Raw genomic sequence first — 22,917 nt, 5'->3', positions numbered from 1 at the left:
CCAGATTGCGCTCTTTAGCGTGAGAGATAAGTATCGCCTTCAAATGCCAAACGCAAAATGTGGCGACACATCCCTGGTGTAAAAAGACATGGAAATGAAGATGAAGAACAGGGTGGAGAGAAACGAAACAAGTCGCGTAAGGCGAAAATACAATATTTAGTCAAGTAGCTGTCGAACTCACAGAATGAAACTGAACGCAATGCCATTTTTCAGCAAGACCGTATACTCGTAGCATCGTCAGTCCACCGCTCATGGCAAAGGCAGTGAAATTGACAAGAAGAGCGGGGTAGTAGTTGCGCTAAGAAGGATAGCACGCTTTTCTGTACCTCTCTTTGTTTTAACTTTCTGAGCGTGTTTTTAATCTAAACATATCATATCTATATGTTTTTGGAATCAGGAACCGACAAGGAATAAGATGAAAGTGTTTTTAAATTGATTTGGACAATTTAATTTTGATAATAATTTTTATATATTTAATTTTCAGAGCTTGTTTTTAATCCGAATATAACATATTTATATGTTTTTGGAATCAGCAAATGATGGAGAATAAGATAAACGTAAATTTGGATCGTTTTATAAATTTTTATTTTTTTTTACAATTTTCAGATTTTTAATGACCAAAGTCATTAATTAATTTTTAAGCCACCAAGCTGAAATGCAATACCGAACCCCGGGCTTTGTCGAAGATTACTTGACCAAAATTTCAACCAATTTGGTTGAAAAATGAGGGCGTGACAGTGCCGCCTCAACTTTCACGAAAAGCCGGATATGACGTCATCAAAGACATTTATCAAAAAAATGAAAAAAACGTTCGGGGATTTCATACCCAGGAACTCTCATGTCAAATTTCATAAAGATCGGTCCAGTAGTTTAGTCTGAATCGCTCTACACACACACACACACAGACAGACAGACAGACGCACATACACCACGACCCTCGTTTCGATTCCCCCTCGATGTTAAAATATTTAGTCAAAACTTGACTAAATATAAAAAGGAGACCGATGCAGCCAAAAGCGCGAAGCGCTGTCGTAATTTCAATGTCAAATGGTTGAAAGAATTTCCCTGGCTTCAGTACGATGAAGAAAAACAGACAATGCATTGCCGCACGTGAATACTGAGAGTGGGCCCCAGATTTTTTTTTTCCGCCCCAGCAATTTTCATCTCTGGGGCCAGTGTGGCCCCAGGCCAAATAAGTTAGTGTCGACCCCTGCTGTGAGTGAATGCGGGATTTGCTTGTTTTTTTCTTTGTACTGTCTCCTTATTTCTGTGTAGAATTTTAACAATATTTCAGCTAATTCATAGGTTTTACACCTTGTTTGGTTATAAAATTATTTATAATACTTTCTGTTAAAAAATAACTTTTAAAAAAAGCAGTGGAAAAGAAAACACACACAAAAAAACGTTAAAAAACACAAATTATCCCCCTTTCACCCCCCCTTTGCTAAAACAAATCGCGTGACAAACTTATAAATAGCACGACTGAACTGGGCATCCATTTTTTAATTGATTTCTTTACAGTTACTGTTTTTTGGGAAGTTTCTTGGTGGCAAGCTTGGGCAGGAAGGACGTTAACGCCGTGGCAATGCTAGTCACAATAGTGTTAAAACGCCTCTAACTTCCATTTGAACATCACTATTGATGTGAAATTGTGCATGTGGTCACAATAAACATTGAAGATCATGCAGTCACTTTGTATGCTTTGGTCTTTGAGAATGTTACAGGGTCGCCACTGGTTTTTAGAAACAAAATTCCATGACTTTTCCATGAGCCTCAATAACATTTTCCATGGCTAGATCCACAGGTCGCCATTTCCGAACACGCAAACTTTTTACGTCTTGTCACTGCCAGTTTTGACACTGGCTTGCTTTGCACTGAATTTGAGTCAGTTTCTACGCAGTGTCTCTTCGACAACCAAGTCAAGCATTTGCTACGCAGTCAGATTATCGGTAATGTTTGCTGGTCCTGTCATTTCACTAAACTGGACCAGCCACTGTTTGTAATAATGAATTTGTATCCATCTGCACTTTCGTAAATTCCGTTTCGTAACCGTCACTGTGACTTGACGAACTGTCATTTTTTTCACCGCAATACACAGTTCATTGCGAAGATCTTCCTCGGTAATTCGTTCCAATTCCGCATATTTTTTGTTGTCAAGAAACAACTCGAAAGAAAGTTTCAAACTCATCATCCTCCATCTTGCTTGTCGAAGCGCTGAAGTACTTTATCGATGCAAAAACAAAAGCAGAAAACTTCGACGAAACCGACTCAAATGCAGCGCAGACGACACGACGGGATAACGGAAGGAAGTGAGCCTCGCTTTGGCTCAAGTGCCGTTAAAAATACCGTTATTCTCGTATGCAAATACGAACGAGAAGTTGGTCATACGAACAAGCGTTGTGCTGGCGACGCAAATCGCTGCTGGCTGGCAAAAGGGGGGGGGGGGGGGGGGGGGGGGGAATGGCTGGGCAACGAAAATCGCCGCTAGCGTGCTGGAGGTTAATTTTTCTTTCTTTCTTATTTTTGTTAAATTCCATGACTTTCCATGACTTGAATTGAAATTCCATGACTTTCCAGGCCTGGAAATTAAAAATCAAATTCCGTGACTTTCCAGGTTTTCCATGACCTGTACGAACCCTGATGTTAGTTAACTATAAAATAAATAAATAAACAGCATTCTTCACTTGCTCGTTTGAACTGTCAAGCACGCGAGTCTGCTTAAAAAAATAACACCTTCCTCATGATGTATGCTTGATACACTAAATCCTATGGTTCACATAAGACAGTTGACCAGTACAAGTCTTAAGATGAACGTTTCGTAAGGCCTGAGTCAAAAGCAGAAGAAGCAGGATTAACTGTTTTTTTCTCATAATGATTTACATCACGCTGTGCGCACAAACGATACGCACTTCGATTCTTTTCTTTCAAATGACCAGAGATCTGTAACAAGTAGATCGACCACATTGTTCGTGAGAAACAGGAAGAAAATAAATCACCTTCTGACGGATGCGATTCACTCCATAAACTTCGTAAAAGTTGATCAAACACGACCAAAATCTACCAACGGCTTCAGTGAAACTAGAGAGCCTTGTTTTGAAACCGGATACAAGTCATTTTTCATTTCATTTTCATTACTTTATTGTCCCATCGCTGGGAAATTCGGGTCGCTTCCTCCCAGTGGAAAGCTAGCAGCAACGGAGTCGCGCTACCCAGGTGTCTGCGTGTTTAGGTGTATTCAGCCACCTGCACTTATGGCAGAATGACCAAGGTCTTTTACGTGCCATTGTGATGACACGGGGGTGGGACATGGCTTCCGTCTCTGGGTCTGCACATAAAGTTGACCCGTGTCCGTCCCGGCCCGAATTCGAACCTGCGACCTTCCGATCACAAGTCCAGTGCTCTACCAACTGAGCTACCGGGCCGTCATGGTCGTCTCCAAATGAACATACCAGCGGGAAATTCAAACCCACTAATCTTGGTGATTTCCATCGCCTCTAGCTGTAGGAGAGAGGTTATGACAGGCAACCATAGGCGCCATTGGCGTGCGAAAGGTTAAGTTGGTTCAAACCTTAACAGCTCAAAGAACAAGTTGACAACAGCTTAACGCTCAAAGTAAATGCTGACAAAAGCTTAACAGGGTTATCACAAAAAGTCACTTTGGATAGAGCAAAATCATGCAGCAGACTCAAACTTGTTCACAAAGCATGCCGTTGAGAGCTTACCGTCACAGCCACTTGTGTCCTTGTGGTATAAGCATACTGCGTGGTGGCGTGAGCAGCAGGATAGCTTTCATAGGCTTGGCCGGGCCGAGGTGTGGCAGTCCCATACGCTGCCTGGGCTGGTGTAGCAGCTACATATGCAGGCTGAGCTGAATATGCTGTCCCTGGCTGTGCATTGGCAGGCACAGGGTACACGAAGTGTGCCATTTGGAAATTAAAAATTCTGAAAAAGTCAAAAATGAATTTTTTTAAAAATCAAACTCAAAGACCATGTTCTGATTGCAAATACTGTTAAGCTCCTGTGTCTGTTACATGTAACTTTAAGCGTTATAACTGACCAAAAGACTGTCGCTTTTCGCCCCAAGAGCTAAACGGCTTGGGTTGGGAATTGTGATTATGTGACCACACACCGGTCCCCCGTTTCAAGTTTAACGCAAGAATTGGCGCGTGAAGTGAGGAAGTAGCATTTCTTCGTTGCGAGGAGTGCTAGGATTTGCTAAGAGAGCAGCCTCAGTAGGTGAGCATGCCTTGGACGTGCTCACTACGCGAGAAAAAAGGCAGCTACACAGCTCTGCCAATGGCAATCAGATTAGCTGTTCTTGGCTGTTTACCGACCAGTGCAGACGACCTTTTCGTTATTGGAAGCCATTTTCAACCACACGTGCTTTGAAAGCAAAGCTATACCCCTCACAAATCCACGTTTGGCAAAGCGGGTTTTCCCCAGGCAAGCTTCAAAACATTTAACACTTATAATAATATAATAATAATAATAACGGGCATTTATAAAGCGCCTTATCAGAAGTTCAAAGCGCGTGACAACAATACATGTATACAAAAATCATACAATCACTGTCAGATTCAAACAACACATCATGCACATCTCACATCCCCAGACTCTATACTAAGGAACTATCCGTAGTGTTGTTGGAACAAGTGAGTTTTCAAATTGGACTTAAAAGATGAAATGGATGGAGAGTGACGTAATTGAAAGGGGAGTGAATTCCATAACTGAGGTCCATAATACGAAAACGTGCGGAAGCCATGAGCCTTGCGTTTAAAGCGACCTTGACAGAGAAGTCGAGCATCATCAGAAGAACGAAGGGTGCGAGAGGGAGTGTAGAGAGAGACCAGTTCAGAAAGATAGGCAGGTGCCGATTCAGAGATGATATTGTAGCAGAAGCAGTAAATGTTTGTACTTGAAAAGTAATGTCAGGGCTAAAAGAGGGTATAAATTTGTTGGGTTGAATTTATCGGTAACCGGTTGAATTTTCAATCGAGAAATTCTCATCTGAAATTTCGAAGTGTTCCCGATATTTTTCACACAGGCATTATGTATACGAAACTAAACAGGAAGGACTCTACTTCTAATTTGCATACTATTTGCACGCCTGCAGCGAATACCCGCGCAGCCAAACGTCACGAGAAGAGAGACCCCTGCGTGTGAACATGCTCGGCTCGCGTGGCCGATCGGTAAATAGTAGGTCATTTGACAAAATCGTCACAAAATAACCACAACAGCTACAAAGATAAAACTTGCACATTCAACTGTATTTATTTGACCTTAGACAGACTGTAGGAAGAGGCAAACCGTCTTGAACAATATTTTTCCCCAGGAAGCGACTCCAAGAACACAGAAGACTCGAAGGTGAGTGACGAACCTTGTAGTCTTTCTGTGATAGTAGTAGTCCAGTGGACGATACCTTCGCCTGTGATCCAGGTTTCCCAATTGCTTCGTTCCCGGCCGATTTATGTGGAGCACGTGATGCGCACAAAAAATATTGGCGGTCTAGAACTAGTAGAAGTGTCGTCTGCGCAATGATCGCGGCGGCTTTCTTGACCGCCAAGGACGACCACGCACCTTGTGAGACGTCATTCGGTAGACCTCAATTTCCCCAGCCAGAGCCGAACAGAAACTCCCAAGATAATCATGACACCCTCATAATCATGATAATGGCTGCCCAACATGACGGATAACTTCAAGCTACACTAAGCATCGTTCACGGCACAATCGCAATCCCTGAAAACCGCATTCTTCCCACAGTAATATTAATCGCTCTGATGAATAATGCCTGACTGTCGTTGACAATGAGTACTAACACAAACCGCAAACAATGACAATCAAGCGACGCACGAGGATGCACAAAATGGCGGCGATCGGAGGAAAAAATGCTAAAGATTGTAAGGCAAATTTCTGTTAATATAGAAGATGAATGCACTACGTATCCATTGCATTTTACAAATTACTTACCAAATTGTCTTTTGGCAATACCTTTTTTGTTTCTCTAACCAACTTGTATCCTAGTTTCTGATTTTTTCCTCAGCAACAACAACGCCGGGAGCCGAACTGTGTCGCCTAAGTGTCGTGTGCACAAGTGTGGTCATTTCCGGTTGGATCAAGAAGTGTCTAATTACCATTCCTTCATCAAAACAAAGCTTTTATATTGAAAGTGATTCGACTCTCTCTCTCACTCTGCCGGTGTTCGCGCGCGCGCATGTGTGTGTGTGTCACGGTGTGTGTGTGTGTCACGGTGTGTGTGTGTGTGTGTGTGTGTGACTGTGTGTGTGTTTGTAAATGTTTTTCGCTACCCAAAAGGTAATCAAAAGTCACGACGTGTTCGTTTGGTTTGTTGATTGCCGCTTGTCAACATTTGATTTGTCAGAGTTGCTGACCTTTTATCCTAAACAGTTCCATAAATAACATTTCCTGGATTTGAACGTTGGCTTTGGAACGTTTGAAGTCTGCATGCATCTGTTTTATCACTGCAAGTTCTGGTGAGTACAGGCTGAGTCTTGAAGCCGGAGCCGGCCGATCAGTAGAGAGATCAAATCAAATCAAATTCAGTTCAAGTTATTTTTTTAGGGTTGTGGCATAAGCAATTGACGAGCTTTTTTCAACCAGCCCTCGCCCAGAGAGGGGACTACTCTAATCACATATTTACACGAACATTCACGTAGAAAAAGGTAGAAAAAACACTGTGCCACCGAACAACATGAATATTTACACATTAAAAAGTCAGTATAGGGCCTGCGCAAATACTAAGCGTCATATTTGTACCATAGTGAGAACAATGCTGAATAAACATGCAGGAGAAAATGTGTTATCAAAACTTGATACAAATTAATTACCAAAATATCTTTTGACAACACCTTTTTACATTTAGTCAAGTTTTGACTAAATGTTTTAACGTAGAGGGGGGAATCGAGACGAGGGTGTGTCTGTCTGTGCGTGTGTGTGTGTAGAGCGATTCAGACTAAACTACTGGACCAATCTTTATGACATTTTACATGAGAGTTCCTGGGTATGATATCCCCGGACGCTTTTTTCTTTTTTTCGATAAATGTCTTTGATGACGTCATATCCGGCTTTTTGTAAAAGTTGAGGCGGCACTGTCACACCCTCATTTTTCAATCAAATTGATTGAAATTTTGGCCAAGCAATCTTCGACGAAGGCCGGACTTCGGTATTGCATTTCAGCTTGGTGGCTTAAAAATTAATTAATGACTTTGGTCATTAAAAATCTGAAAATTGTAAAAAAACAGGCTCACATGAATCATGTCCAGGTATTCTTCGTGCCCAATACAACTTTTGAAACTGTGGTAAAATTCAAGGCGTGTACTTTCTGACAGACGTGTAAACCATTCCTGTGAAAACTGGTGCCTCATTGTCTCCTTCAGGTCTCCCAGAAACAACTTTTCATCTGCCACCCCAGCACACAACCAAACGAAACCATATCCAGACTTGCACAAAAGGTCTTTGACATGTGTGACCCAGTTTGTTTGCCCTCTGTCGTGATTGTTCAAAAGAGACAGGTAAGCCATCTTAGTTGAGAGTCGAGAGTATGGTTGTTTTAACAGCCGAAACCAGTATTGCACACATTTTGCAGCAGCATCAACGTAAAGTGGATATCTTCCTAGCTCGCCGTATATCGTATTGTTGCGGGTCGACAGGGGTACGTTTATAAACAACTTACAGGCAAAGAGGTGAACTTTCTCAATCTGTTTATTGTTCTGGTGGCCCCATATTTCTGCTGCATACAATAATGATGGAACGATCTGTGTATCGAACAACTTAAAGAATACAGCGCACGAATGACACCCATTGGTTTAAAGGGCCTTGAGAATTTCAATAGTGCCTTTCTTCGCCCTGCATACGAAGTCCTCAGTACCAATATTATAACTTAGCATTGTTGAAAAGTTTAGTCCCAGGTACTTGTATTTTCCAACAACATCCACTTTCTCATTTCCCAAAGTCCATTTTTCCCTTGCTGACAGGTGGGTCACCTTTGCGAAAAACTACCACCTTGGTCTTTTCAGTGTTTACTTTTAGTCCTAGTTTTTGAGAGGACTCGAAGACTGAGAAGGTTTAACTGGTTCTGTAGTCCCCATACTGTGGAGGACACCAACGCCAAGTCATCCGCGAACAGCATTAAAAAGATCTCGATCTGGTTTGGCAGAAGCTGAATACCATGATTTCCTTTAGTCATGACATCATTAGCTAACTCGTTTATAAAGTACGTGAATAAAATTGGACTGCAAATACAACCCTGTTTTAAGCCCTGGAGGCTGCTGAAGTAGTCTGAAATGTCTCCACTACTGATGCATCTCACACATGCCTTGATGCTAGCATACATACTATGAAGCATGTTAAGCATTTTACCTTGAACTCCTGTCTTTGAGAGTACTGTCCAAACCGGCACAGTTGGCCTAGTGGTAAGGCGTCCGCTCCGTGATCGGGAGGTCGTGGGTTCGAACCCCGGCCGGGTCATACCTAAGACTTTGAAATTGGCAATCTAGTGGCTGCTCCGCCTGGCGTCTGGCATTATGGGGTTAGTGCTAGGACTGGTTGGTCCGGTGTCAGAATAATGTGACTGGGTGAGACATGAAGCCTGTGCTGCGACTTCTGTCTTGTGTGTGGCGCACGTTAAATGTCAAAGCAGCACCGCCCTGATATGGCCCTTCGTGGTCGGCTGGGCGTTAAGCAAACAAACAAACAAAGTACTGTCCAAAGCAATGTATGGTTGACTGTGTCAAAAGCTTTGTACAAATCTACAAAAGCAACATACAATTTAGCGCTGCGAGAAAATTGTTTTTCTATCATTCCATGCAGTGTAAATATGTGGTCGATGGTCGAATAGCCTTGCCGAAACCCGGCTTGTGCGTCAGTGATAACGCAATTGGTTTCTGCCCATTCAGTCAGTCTAGCATTTAAAACCGATGTGAACACTTTGCTTGATGTACTCAGTAAAGATATTCCTCTGTAGTTGTCAGGATTGTTTGGGTCGCCTTTTTTATATAAAGGTATTATGACTGACTTAGTCCACTCTTCCGGGAAGACTCCCTTGTTGAAAATTGCATTAAAAAGTTTAACAAGGTGGGGAATAATTACTCTCTCCGTCGACCTCAGAGACTCATTTATGACCATATCATGACCTGCAGCTTTCCGACTTTTCAGTTTTCGGAGTGCACTTTGAACCTCGCTTTCTGTTATTTCAGAGTCAAGTAAACAATCAAAGGCCAAGTTTTGCAACTGTCCAGGTTGTTCACACGGTTGAGTGTCGCTTGCACCTGAGTTAAGAAGCCTAGAGAAGTGGTCACACCAGCTTTCAGCTGGGATGTCCACTTGGTTCTGTTTTGACCGCCTGCACTTTCTAATTTCACTCCAAAAATCTTGAGGATTTTGCATTGCAGCCTCTAACCGCTGCACACGTTCCTGTTTGTACTCCCTTTCTTTTGCCTGTAGTAAAGCTTTATATTCTTGCTTTTGCATAAAATACAATTGTTCGTCAGGCTTTTCCTGGGATTTTCTACAGTGTCTTAGTGCACGTCTGGCGAGTCTCTTTTTCTCAAGGCATTGTGAATCAAACCATCTGCTACTGTTTTCAGTGTTTAACTTTATTGCCTTTAACATACATGCCCCCGCCTCAAGAATACTGTCTGTGAACTTTTTCAGACTTAAGTCTATGTCGGTATCAACAAGGTCACACGCACAGGTTAATTTCAAAGCAAAGGTATCTGAGTCAATGTTTTGAAGGTATTCTTCTGCTTTTTCGCTTTGCCAGACATACTTATGTAAAAATACGGTGTCACTGTTATTTACAAGTTTTACCAGAGAAGTGTCAAGACTGAGTCACTTCCAGTGGCATGTGGATTGATTCTACCCCATGCTCCACGATAAAGCTTTTCACACGATGCACAAATTCTGCTGAAGTGATGCAATAATCTATCACACTGTTTCCATGACAAGAGAGGTACGTCAATTTGCCGTCCTCGTCACCAAAGGTTTGGCCATTATGTATGAACAGGTCGAAACATAGACACAGGTCTAACAACATGTTTCCAAATTCATTTAGTGTGCCGTCTTGTGAGCTTCTACTTCTACACATAACTGAGTTAGGACTGAGTGGGTCAGTGAATGGTCAGAGGAGGTAGAGAGAGAGAGAGAGAGAGAGAGACGGAGAGAGAGACGGAGAGAGAGAGAGAGACTGAGACTCCGCCCCCCCCCCCCCCCAATGATAACAAAATAAATATCAGACATAGTATTCTTCCGTCTGTAGAATCTACACATCATGTATCAGAAACGGGCGGCTTGAACCCCCTACCACACCGAGTCGACCTTTTGACGCATTTGTGCGCCCACAAACACATACATACGTATACACACACACACACACACACACACACACACACACACTGACACACCAAGGGCGGATCCAGGATCTTAAGGAAGGGGGGTTGGTCCAGGATCGTAAGGAAGGAGGGGGCCCACCCAACCCAGGGGGCCCACCCAACCCAAACTTTTTTGCACAAACTTGAAGGCGCAAAGCGCCTGAATTGAGGGCGCGAAGCGCCCGAACATGCTAGTGGGGTCCGGGGGCATGCCCCCCCCCCCCCCGGAATTTTTTTTTTCAAGGAAGCAAAATGCTGCAATCAAGGGCCACCTGAGCTCAGAAACTGTCATTTAATCATATCTCTCTCTCTCTCTTTCTCTCTTCTTAAATTTGTTAACTGGTCTCCCCCCCCCCTAAATCCGCCACTGCACACACACACACACACACACACACACACACACACACACACACACACACACACATGCGACTGAATCTACTCAGTCAGTGTCGCGTGCACACACCACTTGATCGAGTCATGCTCGAGTGGTGCACGTGCATCAGTCGACCGCCACAGCACAGCTCAGAGTCATCAGGATGAGCTCAGAGTGTGATATATAGGGCCTAACTTGAAAACAGCATAGTCAGCATACGGCTGAGCCAGGCCGAGTGTCACTGTGAGTGTCAGATTATTTCAAATGATTTCCGCTCAGGTCTGTGGGTTTTTTTCCCTCTTTTTTCGAGGTTGCACATAATTACTCACATGCCGGTGACTATCCAGCAACACTTATATGTTGATCATCGAACCGCGGCAGTCTTATGAAATGAACTCACTCAAGTCAAACTAAACGCGGCAGTCCATGTACAAAGTGACCACGTGATCACAGAAGGGGAGAAAACTGTAGCGCACTTGCAAGGCACAGACATGAGCAAGCAGCAGCTTGGGGATTTACTCAGGCAAGGCATGTATAAGGAATGCAAACTTCTGCCACGAACACAGCAAACTATATGTGAGGAAAATATCGAAACACATGGAAGTCTTTTCTACAAAGAGGTTTGTCTGTTTCCCCCCGAGTAGCCTACCCCGCTGTTTCTGAAGCGACCAAGTCTCTTCTCAGTAGCCTATTAGTATTAATGATGTTTTGTGTTTCGGCCTGGATCTAATACTGAGGCTCAAGTTTTTTCAATGTATTTAGCTATTTATCGGCCACGTCAGTCACATCATGTTTGTCAGATTATCCGTATCTCCGCTTTACAATCAGATTTCACCTTTTGATAATCTTGAACTTTAGCGTGTTAAATTCATAGCTCAGAATCCAGTGACATTTTTGACTTATTTTTTATACAAGTCCATGTAAGCAAGCCAAAGGACATTTGTCGTGAAATTAATTTACGGATTGAGCTCCAAACTTAAGCATAATTAATTAATTTGGTTGTTCAATCGACGAAAATGCACCGAAAATGGCGTATGTACGTTGTCAACCATGGGACATCATTTACACGAAAGAGTTGTCTCCCTTGTCCGCTCATATGGATAATTCCTTCTTTGACCCATGTAAACGAAATGCATTCGTACAGTTCATCGGAGTTCATTCCGTAACTTCAAAGGGATCTAAAATGACTTGTTATGATTACAAGTGCAGGTTCTACAAATATGAAAACTTAAATGCCTCTGAATTATGAGCTATGAATTTAACACGCTAAAGTTCAAGATTACCATAACGGTAATGTTTGGCGCTATATAGAAGATAGAGTAATTCATGGAAAGAAGCAAAAAAGGTGAAACCGGCCGGGATCGGAACCGCAAAAAGTCTGAGTGAGTGGGGAAACCCACATTCAATCAATAAATCAAAAAGACCAGCGGGAGTCTATTTGCAACAGGTGGGAAGGCGGAGAAAGCTGTGACAGAAAACAGTAAAACAAAATATTGACCTCATCTGTGATGGAACTCTACCCTCAGAGTCCTTCTTACGACACTATCATTTTCAAGGTCGTAAGTGGGAGGTCAGTTTTACTGTAGTGTTTGAAGAACTGTACCGAGTGGGAGTAGGGATGGTGTCGGGCCGCGAGAGAGAGAGAGAGAGAGACTTTGGGGGGTGGGGGGGGGGCGGTAAAGACATACAGTGTCGATGTGGAGCCGACTGGTGGAAGGGTACTTGTATGAGAGGGGGAAGATTTAAACGTTTTCCCACCGTGACATCAGTTTTGTTTCCCTCCCAGAGACAAGGCGACTCCGAAGAAGATTTGACAATATCACCTCGTTTGCAAAGGGCCCCCAGTTTTCTGGTAGCACTGTCACACCATGCCACCGTTCACTTCACGGCCAACGGTCATGTTTCCCCTCTGCCGTCTGGTCAGCCACCTCGGAGGATCTCTTCCCCAGCAGCTGTCCGCTGTTCACCAGGATCACTTAATATTCATTGTGAAACCAAGCGACAGCAGAACCTATTATCACCGCCCGATGCCAAGGAACAGCCGGGACGACAAGAAAGATCTAGCATTTTCAGGTAAGTCTGAGAAGCTCAGCAAGGGCAAGTTTGATGTTACACTGAGGCGCGTGTGATATCATATGACATGGCACGAGACAGGAGGGGCGGAAAGTGAGGTTTGGCTATTGCCAGTTTCCTACGATTTCCTATCCCCCCCCCCCCCCCCCCCCCATACCAAACGGCACCGCTCGACAGTGACTGATCAAGAGAAAAACTCGTTGAATTGAAGACCATTGACCCATTACTGATTTATTTGTGTTTTTATTTTTTATTTGTGTGCACAGTAAAACGTACATGGTGTTTGATAATTGCTCTTAAAACTGATTTGTTCCCCTTTTCTGTAAGGGTGTTTCAGGAACCGATTACCTCAGTCACTGAATCAGTGTCCAGTACTCACTGGAACAAGCATCGTATGCTCAGTTACCAGAGCCTCACTGTAGAGTAGTACTCAGGCTAACGTCTCTGTCAAGTTGTTACCTTTGAACGGCCGAAGAACTTGAAATCATAAATTTTATAGTCACAATGTGCATGCATTCATTCACAGCGCGCACACAGGAACACATGGACTCTCTCCGTCTCTCTTTTTCTTAAAGGCACAGTAAGCCTCCCCGCGTAAACCATCACAGATACGGTTAGGCTTTTACACACAGTACAAACACCCTTTCATTTAAACACTCACCGATTGAGAACATCCTAGGTGCCCTCCGTAAAGAGCGAACAATTTTTAAAGAATTTATTTTTGCGTGGTTTATCTTACCCCTGAGCCATCGTGAACCCGTGTGATCCAGTTTCCCTTTTTCACAATGTAGTCGTCAGTTAGTCATTTGAATGCGACTCGATGTGAGCTTCAGTATTTACAGTAGCACGTTTTTATGCACGAAACAAACGGCTGTGGTTCACAAGAACTATAGCGATGGCTTTTGACTGTTGAGAGGAACGGCGATATGCACTGATAAACCGTCGTCTGCTACGACCCTTGCGTGACCCTGCTTCCATGCTTTTCTTTTTTCAAGCTTTCACAACTTCGAATTGTACTGATCTTGTCTTGATGAAAAAATAATTCTTTTATGATTAAAGAATGTTTGTGTAACAAGCTGTCAATTTATTATTTAGATTTTAAAAGTTAGGTCTAGCGCAAAAACGCACCACGGTCCAAAAACATCGCCAGTTTACATCGATAGAATGAGACCCGAAGGGAAGTAACTCATGTTTGACCTGAGTTCAGGATGGGTCCAAAAAGTGTTGGAGACAATCTGCAAAATTAATTGTTTAAAAGTTGCTCGCTGTTTACGTAGGGCACCTAGGACATTGTTCCCGTTTGGTGAGCGTTCAAATGGAAGGGTGTTTGTACTGTGTGTAAAAGCCTGACAGTATCTGTGATGGTTTACGGGAGGCTTACTGTCCGGGCTAGATTTCCGGTATTCAGTGAATATTCATAACAGCCGTCCAGCACCAAAACGAGGCGCCATTGTTGTAGAGGACCAAGTCCACGATAATAAATTCTTTGAAAATTTCTCACGCTCGACAGAAAGCAGCCAGGATGTTCGGCCCGTTCGGTGAGCGTTCAAATGAAGTATGCTTGTCATCGTATTGTATGTAGACGGCTGACGCTCGGGGAGCTCTGTGATGGTTTACGGGAGGCTTACTGTGCCTTTAAACAGGACATACTTATCGTAGAGACAGACTGCTTAAACACAAACTCTCTCTTTCTCTCGGATTCTGACTCACCCACACACACACACACACACACACACACACACACTGACTGACATACACATTATCGTAGTAGACTGAGACCATAGACCTATATTATAAATATAGGTCCCTGCCGAGACAGACTGCTTAAACACAAACTCTCTTTCTCTCGGATTCTTACTCACTGACACACACACACACACACACACTTACTGACGGACACACTGACACTGACGCACTTGCTGACACAATGACACACACACTGACACTTACACAGACACACACACCATAGACCTATCTAAATATAGGTCCCTGCACACACTGACTGAAACGCACTTACTGACACACTGATACACCGTCACATGCAGGCACATACACAGGTCGCGACAAGCACGTACACTGCACTGTCACTGACAAGCATGCACAAGAAAGAATCAGTGAACATCCTGTCCGTTGTTTTCCAGTACACAGTGCCGAGTACTTGTTTTGCTTGGGCAAAATCTACCACAGGCCACATATGTCATGTCTCAGATCGTGAAGCTTGACCGAGAAACTCTAACTGTGCCAAAGACCGTTTGTCAAGTTCTTTAATCCGTTGATTTTTTTCTTTTATTCAAAACAATGATTTTGAACACAAAAGTTGCCTCACCATTAATTCAGCTTAATTACTCTGCTGTCTTTTTTCAGCATAACAAGCGACGAACCTGCATGTCGAATCTGTCACGACGGTGACAACATCGAGGAACTGGTGTCACCTTGCTACTGCTCTGGGTCCGTTGGACTGCTACACCTGTCTTGTCTGGAGCACTGGCTCGGCACCAGTCAGACGACTCGCTGCGAAATTTGCCAGTACGAGTTCACCTTGAAGAGGCTGCCGCGCCCCGTCACAGAGGTACAGTCAGTGAATCCCCTCTCTTTTGACCCTCCACCCACTCCTACACTCGAACCTCGTTTTAATACCTTTCTTCTTCTTCTTCTTCTTCAGATTTTCTGTTCACAACGTCTCTACGTTTACCTCCATTTAAAGACTCAGTCCAGAGCTCCCTTTCAAGACCGTCTAATTTTCTCAGAGTGTTTGAGGGCCCGGTTCTAATGTACAGTGGGACCTGTTATGAGAGGACACCTTAGCCAAAAGTGTGCCTTTGTTTGCAAGTGTCCATTCATGACAGGGATGGTTTGTTCAAGAGCTTGATAGGCAATCTGTCCTTTCTTTAGAGGTGCCTACTGGGAAGGGAGGGGGGGGGGGGGGGGGGCAGGTCTCATGTTAAGGTCATTGCTGTACATTGAAGTTTCTTTTGTCTGTCTGCAGTTGGATATTTGCATAGAATGTGGAGATTTGTCATGTTTTTGTTTGTGACAGCAAATATCCTGTTTTCACACTTTTTTTCTCTGCTGCTGCAAAAACAAACATAAAAATGCTTCCAACGTCAAAACCCTTTTCTCTCAAAAAAGCAACTGAAAAAGAGTCACATCTGCAAATCCATTTACTTCTTAAAGCTGTGGTCTATTTATGACTTTCCGGGGCTATGAGGTTGAAAAATAGGGATACAATCATGTACAGAATTCTGTACAGCAAACACTACCCGAAACCCCACCTACACGGCGTGTATGACCTTGAGAGCTTCAGTCAACGCTTGAATTTTGCAGGGATAACATCCGGTTTGCTCTCTCAAGACTGATCATATATTATCTTCAAGAGAGATCAAGGGGAAAAAATAAACGCCCCGGCGAAGATTCGAACTCTCGACCTTGAGACTTCGTGTCTCATGTCCTAACCACTAGGCTACTGCGCCAATCGAGAAAAAGAAGGAAAAACATTGATATGAATTCATGTTATGTTATTCTTGAAGCAGCATGATTTATATCTCTATCAGTATCAGCCCATTGTTCAGAAGTGAATACATGTATAACTATTTTTTAGTTGTCTGTTTTCAACTGCACAGAGCTTTGGAGAGATTCAATTACTGTTCTTGTCATTTTTGACTCACATGCGAAGCAAAAGTGAGTCTATGTACTCACCCGAGTCGTCCGTCCGTCCGTCCGTCCGTCCGTCCGTCCGTCCGGAAAACTTTAACGTTGGATATTTCTTGGACACTATTCAGTCTATCAGTACCAAATTTGGCAAGATGGTGTATGATGACAAGGCCCCAAAAAACATACATAGCATCTTGCCTTGCTTCAAGGTCAAGGTCGCAGGGGCCATAAATGTTGCCTAAAAAACAGCTACTTTTCACATTTTTCCCATTTTCTCTGAAGTTTTTGAGATTCAATACCTCACCTATATATGATATATAGGGCAAAGTAAGCCCCATCTTTTGATACCAGTTTGGTTTACCTTGCTTCAAGGTCAAGGTCACAGGAGCTCTTCAAAGTTGGATTGTATACATATTTTGAAGTGACCTTGACCCTGAACTATGGAAGATAACTGTTTCAAACTTAAAAATTATGTGGGGCACATGTTATGCTTTCATCATGAGACACATTTGGTCACATATGATCAAGGTCAAGGTCACTTTGACCCTTATGAAATGTGACCAAAATAAGGTAGTGAACCACTAAAAGTGACCATATCTCATGGTAGAAAGAGCCAATAAGCACCATTGTACTTCCTATGTCTTGAATTAACAGCTTTGTGTTGCATGACCTTGGATGACCTTGACCTTGGGTCAAGGTCACATGTATTTTGGTAGGAAAATGTGTAAAGCATGTGAGTCGTATGGGCTTTGCCCTTCTTGTTCTTGCATGTTGTAAATAGAGATATCGCAGCTATTTGCATGGCGCAAATGTCGTGTTGCATGACGGTGTAAACATGTACTACGATTCCGTGAAACATGTTTGCAAATAAAGGCAAATTTTGATAGCAATTTTTACGTTTTTGCAACGCATGAATGGTAATTCAAGCGTAGAATTATGTAAAATTATCAATTTTTTTATTTTTGAAAACACTAGTGAAGTGGCCTAGCGGTTAAGACATCAGCCCCGACATTTTGAGGCCCCGAGGCCTTGAGTTCGAATCCCTGCCAAGTCGTTTATTTTTTCTGCTCGATCCTTCTCGACAAATATGCTCTCTGAGAGAGCAAACCGGATGTTACCACTGCAAAATTCAAGCGTTGACTGAAGCTCTCACAGGGTCCCCACTGGTTTTTAGAAACAAAATTCCATGACTTTTCCATGACTTTCCATGAGCCTCAATAACATTTTCCATGACTAGATCCACAGGTCGCCATTTCCGAACACGCAAACTTTTTACGTCTTGTCACTGCCAGTTTTGACACTGGCTTGCTTTGCACTGAATTTGAGTCAGTTTCTACGCAGTGTCTCTTCGACAAGCAAGTCAAGCATTTGCTACGCAGTCAGATTATCGGTAATGTTTGCTGGTCCTGTCATTTCACTAAAGTGGACCAGCCACTGTTTGTATCCATCTGCACTTTCGTAAATTCCGTTTCGTAACCGTCACTGTGACTTGACGAACTGTCATTTTTTTCACCGCGATACACAGTTCATTGCGAAGATCTTCCTCGGTAATTCGTTCCAATTCCGCATATTTTTTGTTGTCAAGAAACAATTCGAAAGAAAGTTTCAAACCCATCATCCTCCATCTTGCTTGTCGAAGCGCTAAAGTACTTTATCGATGCAAAAACAGAAGCAGAAAACTTCGACGAAACCGACTCAAATGCAGCGCAGACGACACGACGAGATAACGGAAGGAAGTCAGCCTCGCTTTGGCTCAAGTGCCGTTAAAAATACCGTTATTCTCGTATGCAACTACGAACGAGAAGTTGGTCATACGAACAAGCCTTGTGCTGGCGACGCAAATCGCTGCTGGCTGGGCAACGATGCTGGCGTGCTAAAGGTTAATTTTTCTTTCTTATTTTTGTTAAGTTCCATGACTTTCCATGACTTAAATTGAAATTCCATGACTTTCCAGGCCTGGAAAATTAAAAATCAAATTCCATGACTTTCCAGGTTTTCCATGACCTGTACGAACCCTGCTCTCAAGGTCATATACATGCCGTATAGGTGGGGTTTCGGGTAGCGTTTGCTGTACAGAATTCTGTACATGATTTTATCCCTATTTTTCAACCTCGTAGCCCCGGAAAGTCATAAATAGACCACAGCTTTAAATGCAAAGATTTATGACGTACTTTCTCATTTACCCTCAACCCTCGTTTTGAAAAAAAAATGTTGTCACCTCTACAGTTCTTCCAAGATCCGCCCTCACCCAGGCAGCGTAACTACTTGATCTGCGACTTCGTGTGCCTTCTGATTTTGACACCAGTGACCTTGACCAGTGCGTACCTGTGCGCAGAAGGATCTGGCCGTTATCCCAGAGTGACTGATGGTTGGCAGGCACAGGGGCTGTTTGTGCTCGCCTTTTTTGTGATTTTTATCTACGTCGCCTGGCTGCTGGTAAGTATGACTCGTAATCTTGTGGGTTACGTATACAGGGGAACTCTCCTTGTAAGACCCCCAATTTAAGACTTCCTCCCTTTTAAGACCCTGTTTTCTTAGATTTTCTGCTCATAACCTCTGTAAATTTACCCCCATTTTAGGAATCCTTCCTTTTAAAAGCCTAATATTGTCAGATTTTTGAAAGTCTTAAAAGTGGGGTTCCACTGTACTGTGTGTGAGGGGGGGGGGGGGGGTGTACAGTTTGTGTGTGTAGGTGTAGGTCTACTATTTATTGTTTTTTCTTTGTATACCTGTAAGTTTTGATTGCTGGTTTGGACAAAACGGGCTCCAGCTGCATCCCTGCAACATAAAACTCCTAAGCTACAGCACTGCAGTTTTAACAGGAAGACGCTTTCTATTTTTACCCACACCCTATACGTATTTTCAATGGCACTGTCTGATCATCCTGTCCTTATTTAATTCCTTTGTTATTATAGGTTGCAGTCCATCATCACTTTACCATCTGCAAGAGGTGGCGCACAAAAAACCAAGTTGTGAAGATCACCTTCATTTCGCCCATCCGAAGCAAGCGGACCCTGCGCTCACCAAGCATTCCAAGCTGCAAGTTCGATTCTCCAAACTCCCCACTGATCGCCACACGAGGAAGTCTCAGCATCCGCAGAAGCATAACTGAAAGTGGGGGGAGGCGGCATACCTCCCTTGTGTCCAGGCCTTTCCTGCGACCAATTCTCAAGTACTCCTCGCAGCTCCTTGCCAGAAGCTGGCAGTCTGGGCTCACTGAGTGTGCTGTGGATCTTGGCTGCTCTCCTTGTGACAGTGCGAATGATTCCAGCAAGGCATCTCTTGTTGCTAGGTGTCAGAATGTTCATCACATCAGGCATGAAACTTACGTGTAGTTCCGTGAAACAGACATGTCTTTCGAGTGGTATTTTTCTACACTGACGGCTGAAAAATTATCATTGCCAAGTACAAATGGAGCACATTTAAAACTAGAGAAACAGCTTTGGTTTTGAAAGGATTCTTTGAAAGGAACATGCCTTTGTCAGCCATGACAAGATGTATGCAAGTGTGTACATGTACTACAGAATTCCAGATTTTCTGAATGATTTTAAGATGCAGCAAAAAACTAAATGCAGCCCGAAGAGTCCTTATTGCTATTGTATCCCACTATAATTTTATCTGGTGAAGCAGCTGATTGCAAATATGCAAAAGCAAACCAATATAAACATTTCTGTGAGAAATGTATGTCACATAACACAGAAAAATCAACAAATTATGAACGTTCAGTGTAATCTTTCATATGAATGCTTTTGAAAAAAAGTTTACAGAACCTGTGCCTTGCATGTTTCATTGAATTCGATTGTAAAGTCTTGATTGTAAATAGGAAACACAAATTCTTTTCTACGTTACTTTTGAAGGTTGCAAATTTTCAGTTTTCCATGTTGCTTTGGCAGTTTGCATTCTATATTGTGTTATTTTTTATTCAGTGTTTCCATTTCTTTCCACTGCCTTGTTGGCAGATCTTCCAGTGCAAGCTACCCTGTCATCACTGATAACATTTGTAATTGAATTTGAAATGGAATGACCACAAAAAAGGGAAATCCTCTTAACATAAGGTATATATATATGCTGTTGAATCGTCTGATCATGAAAATCAGAATTAAGAGCCAGAAGTTTACTATTAGCACACTGTAGCACTAAAGTGAGATCAACATTTTTAAAAACCTGATAGCAATTTAGACTGACAAATTTGAAGTGTCAATAATTATTCAAAGAAATATGCAGTATTTGGATTGCACAATGTAAAAATAAACCTGCATTATTTATAGCACGATTCAAAGATATTTCTGATTTTTTAACTAGGTGGTTTCTGCAGTCTGTGTCAACCTGAATGAAATTTTTTTCATGTTGATTATTCCTAGGTATAAACATTGTGTATTAATTTTTTGCATTAACTGATGTTTAGCATGCAAGACTGTAAGTGTGTTTTCCACATTATAAGCATTATTGGAACATTCAATTTTGTGTTTTGTAACAGGAGCTCTGTCAAAACATAGCTGTTACTTTCCATTAAAACAGTTGGTGGACATCATGTCTTTTGTTTCTCTTCCAATAGATACGAAAGAAAAAGAAAAGTGTATGTGCCTGGTGCATTAACATTTGAATAAGGAACAATCTCTCATCACAAAGTGGTTTCATTACACATGCGCGCACACACACAGAATCATATTAGCGATACAGGCAAAGAAAACAATAGCATCTTCAGGCACCGATACTTCATTCAAAGTCTTTGAAAATACAATGACATCACTTAAAGCCATATGTACTCGATGACTATACACGCTAATTGCTTTACCAACAGCTGGAGACAGACTAAATTAAGTTCCCTGCAAAATATTGTGGTCTAGGACCCCTTAAATGTTGAGATATTTGAATTTTCATTTTGATCTGGATCGTCCTATTTATAGATTTGGCAACACATGTAACGTTGATGCAAGGGAGAGAACACCGCGGCTTTGTTGACATCCTCACTTTTTCAGAGGCTAGAACAAGCTGTAATGCATGTATTATGGTCCGCGCATGGTGACGTATCGTCATTATATGGTCTTATGGTGCGTTTGACATCGATTGTGGGCAAACTACACTTTGTAAACACGGGAGTGCGTTAGTATGCCTTTAAAGAAGAAACTTAATTGTGCAGACCTCACAGTGTTCGCTCTTCGGTCATTCACACAAACCTTTTTTGCTCTGACACATTGCCTCAGGCCGGTCGAATCAAATGTCCGATAGCTTTGACACCCAGGATGTCTTCTGACGCAACATTTTTTTTGCAGCCAGAACATTTTGACAGATATATATTTTGAATCCAGGTCCAACTAACCTATTGTCATCAGGGTCTGGGAACTACACGTACATGTTATACTAGATGATTACCCGCTTCGCCGGGTACCGGCTTCGCCGGGAAGAAGTAGAGCCGAATACCAGGTTGCGCCTGGGACCCGGCTTTGCCGGCGCATGAAGGAAAGGAGATAAACGCGCAAAACACTGGAGACCTTCTAAAAATAGTAACGTGCAGTGACCTTCTAAAAATAGTAACGTAGTAATGGGAATATGGATTGACGCCACACGAAGGAAGGGAGATAAACGCAAAACACTGGAGAAGATAAGGAAGAGTTACTGGGAATGGTGAAATGAACAGAAAAACCAAAATCGGTTCAGCGCTGAGAGCACGTGTTGAAAATTCTCATCGACCAGGTTGTGTCCGGGGTCTAGCTGAATATGCCCACCAAATTTGAAGCAGATCCATCGAGAACTTTGGCCGTGCATCCCGAACAGACACACAGACACAAGTCGTATATATATATACTAGAGGAATACCCGGCTTCGCCGGGGTGAATCGCGAGACAGAGACAGACAGCGTGGCGGTTCATCACAATCACCTCTGCAAGCGAAGTCCTGTCAAACGGGATTGAGCATTTTAGAGCTTATTTCTTAGCCCTATATTATCTGTTGTGGCTTCTCAAATGCCAGAACATACAGACAGACGAAAGCCGCTAGACCCCATCACAAACAGAACTCTACAATCAACAGGTTTTTTCCCACACACACACACACAAACACACACACAGAGAAGCCGTATATATATATATGTATATCTATAAATATATAGAGATAGGTGAGAGTGTATTTTTTGCGTGGCTATAAATTGATTCGACCTTTTCACTTTGACAGTAAGAACAACTTACGGGTGCAAGGGAAGCGTTCTGGACAGCGCAGTGACATTCTAAAAATAGTACCTCAGAAACGGGAATTTGGGGTGAACGGCGCGACAGAGACAGACAGCGTGGCGGTTCACCACAATCACCTTTGAAAGGCGAAGTCCTGTCAAACGGGATTGAGAATTTTTGAGCTTATTTCTTAGCCCTATATCATCTGCTGTGGCTTCTCACATGCCAGAACATACAGACAGACAAAAGCCGCTAGACCCCATCACAA

General features: G+C 42.8%; 2 protein-coding genes across 8 annotated transcripts in view; one reads left to right on the top strand and one right to left on the bottom strand.

Moving 5' to 3' along the window:
• Nucleotides 1-6,095, bottom strand: part of LOC138980202 (zinc finger RNA-binding protein-like) — a 30,612-nt gene extending 24,517 nt beyond the window's left edge. For 6 of the 7 annotated variants that reach the window (XM_070353044.1, XM_070353087.1, XM_070353063.1 and 3 more), the window contains exons 1-2: nucleotides 5,968-6,095; nucleotides 3,723-3,942 (exon numbers count right to left, since the gene is read on the bottom strand). In XM_070353044.1, the coding sequence (XP_070209145.1) occupies nucleotides 3,723-3,926 (204 nt within the window). In that variant the 5' untranslated portion in view covers nucleotides 3,927-3,942; nucleotides 5,968-6,095. The remainder of the gene's footprint in view (nucleotides 1-3,722; nucleotides 3,943-5,967) is intronic. The other variant, XM_070353050.1, reaches the window with a different exon arrangement.
• Nucleotides 6,096-11,235: 5,140 nt separating this feature from the next.
• Nucleotides 11,236-21,013, top strand: LOC138980194 (E3 ubiquitin-protein ligase MARCHF4-like). Its single transcript, XM_070353031.1, has 5 exons — nucleotides 11,236-11,378; nucleotides 12,545-12,831; nucleotides 15,196-15,400; nucleotides 18,709-18,918; nucleotides 19,398-21,013. Exons 1-5 carry the CDS (start codon nucleotides 11,250-11,252, stop codon nucleotides 19,815-19,817), a joined length of 1,251 nt encoding a protein of 416 aa, XP_070209132.1. The 5' UTR covers nucleotides 11,236-11,249; the 3' UTR covers nucleotides 19,818-21,013.
• The last annotated feature ends 1,904 nt before the right edge of the window (nucleotides 21,014-22,917 follow it).

The sequence above is a fragment of the Littorina saxatilis genome, linkage group LG1, assembly GCF_037325665.1.
Source record: "Littorina saxatilis isolate snail1 linkage group LG1, US_GU_Lsax_2.0, whole genome shotgun sequence".
NCBI lineage: Eukaryota > Metazoa > Mollusca > Gastropoda > Littorinimorpha > Littorinidae > Littorina > Littorina saxatilis.
This window is presented reverse-complemented; position numbering and strand designations above follow the sequence as displayed.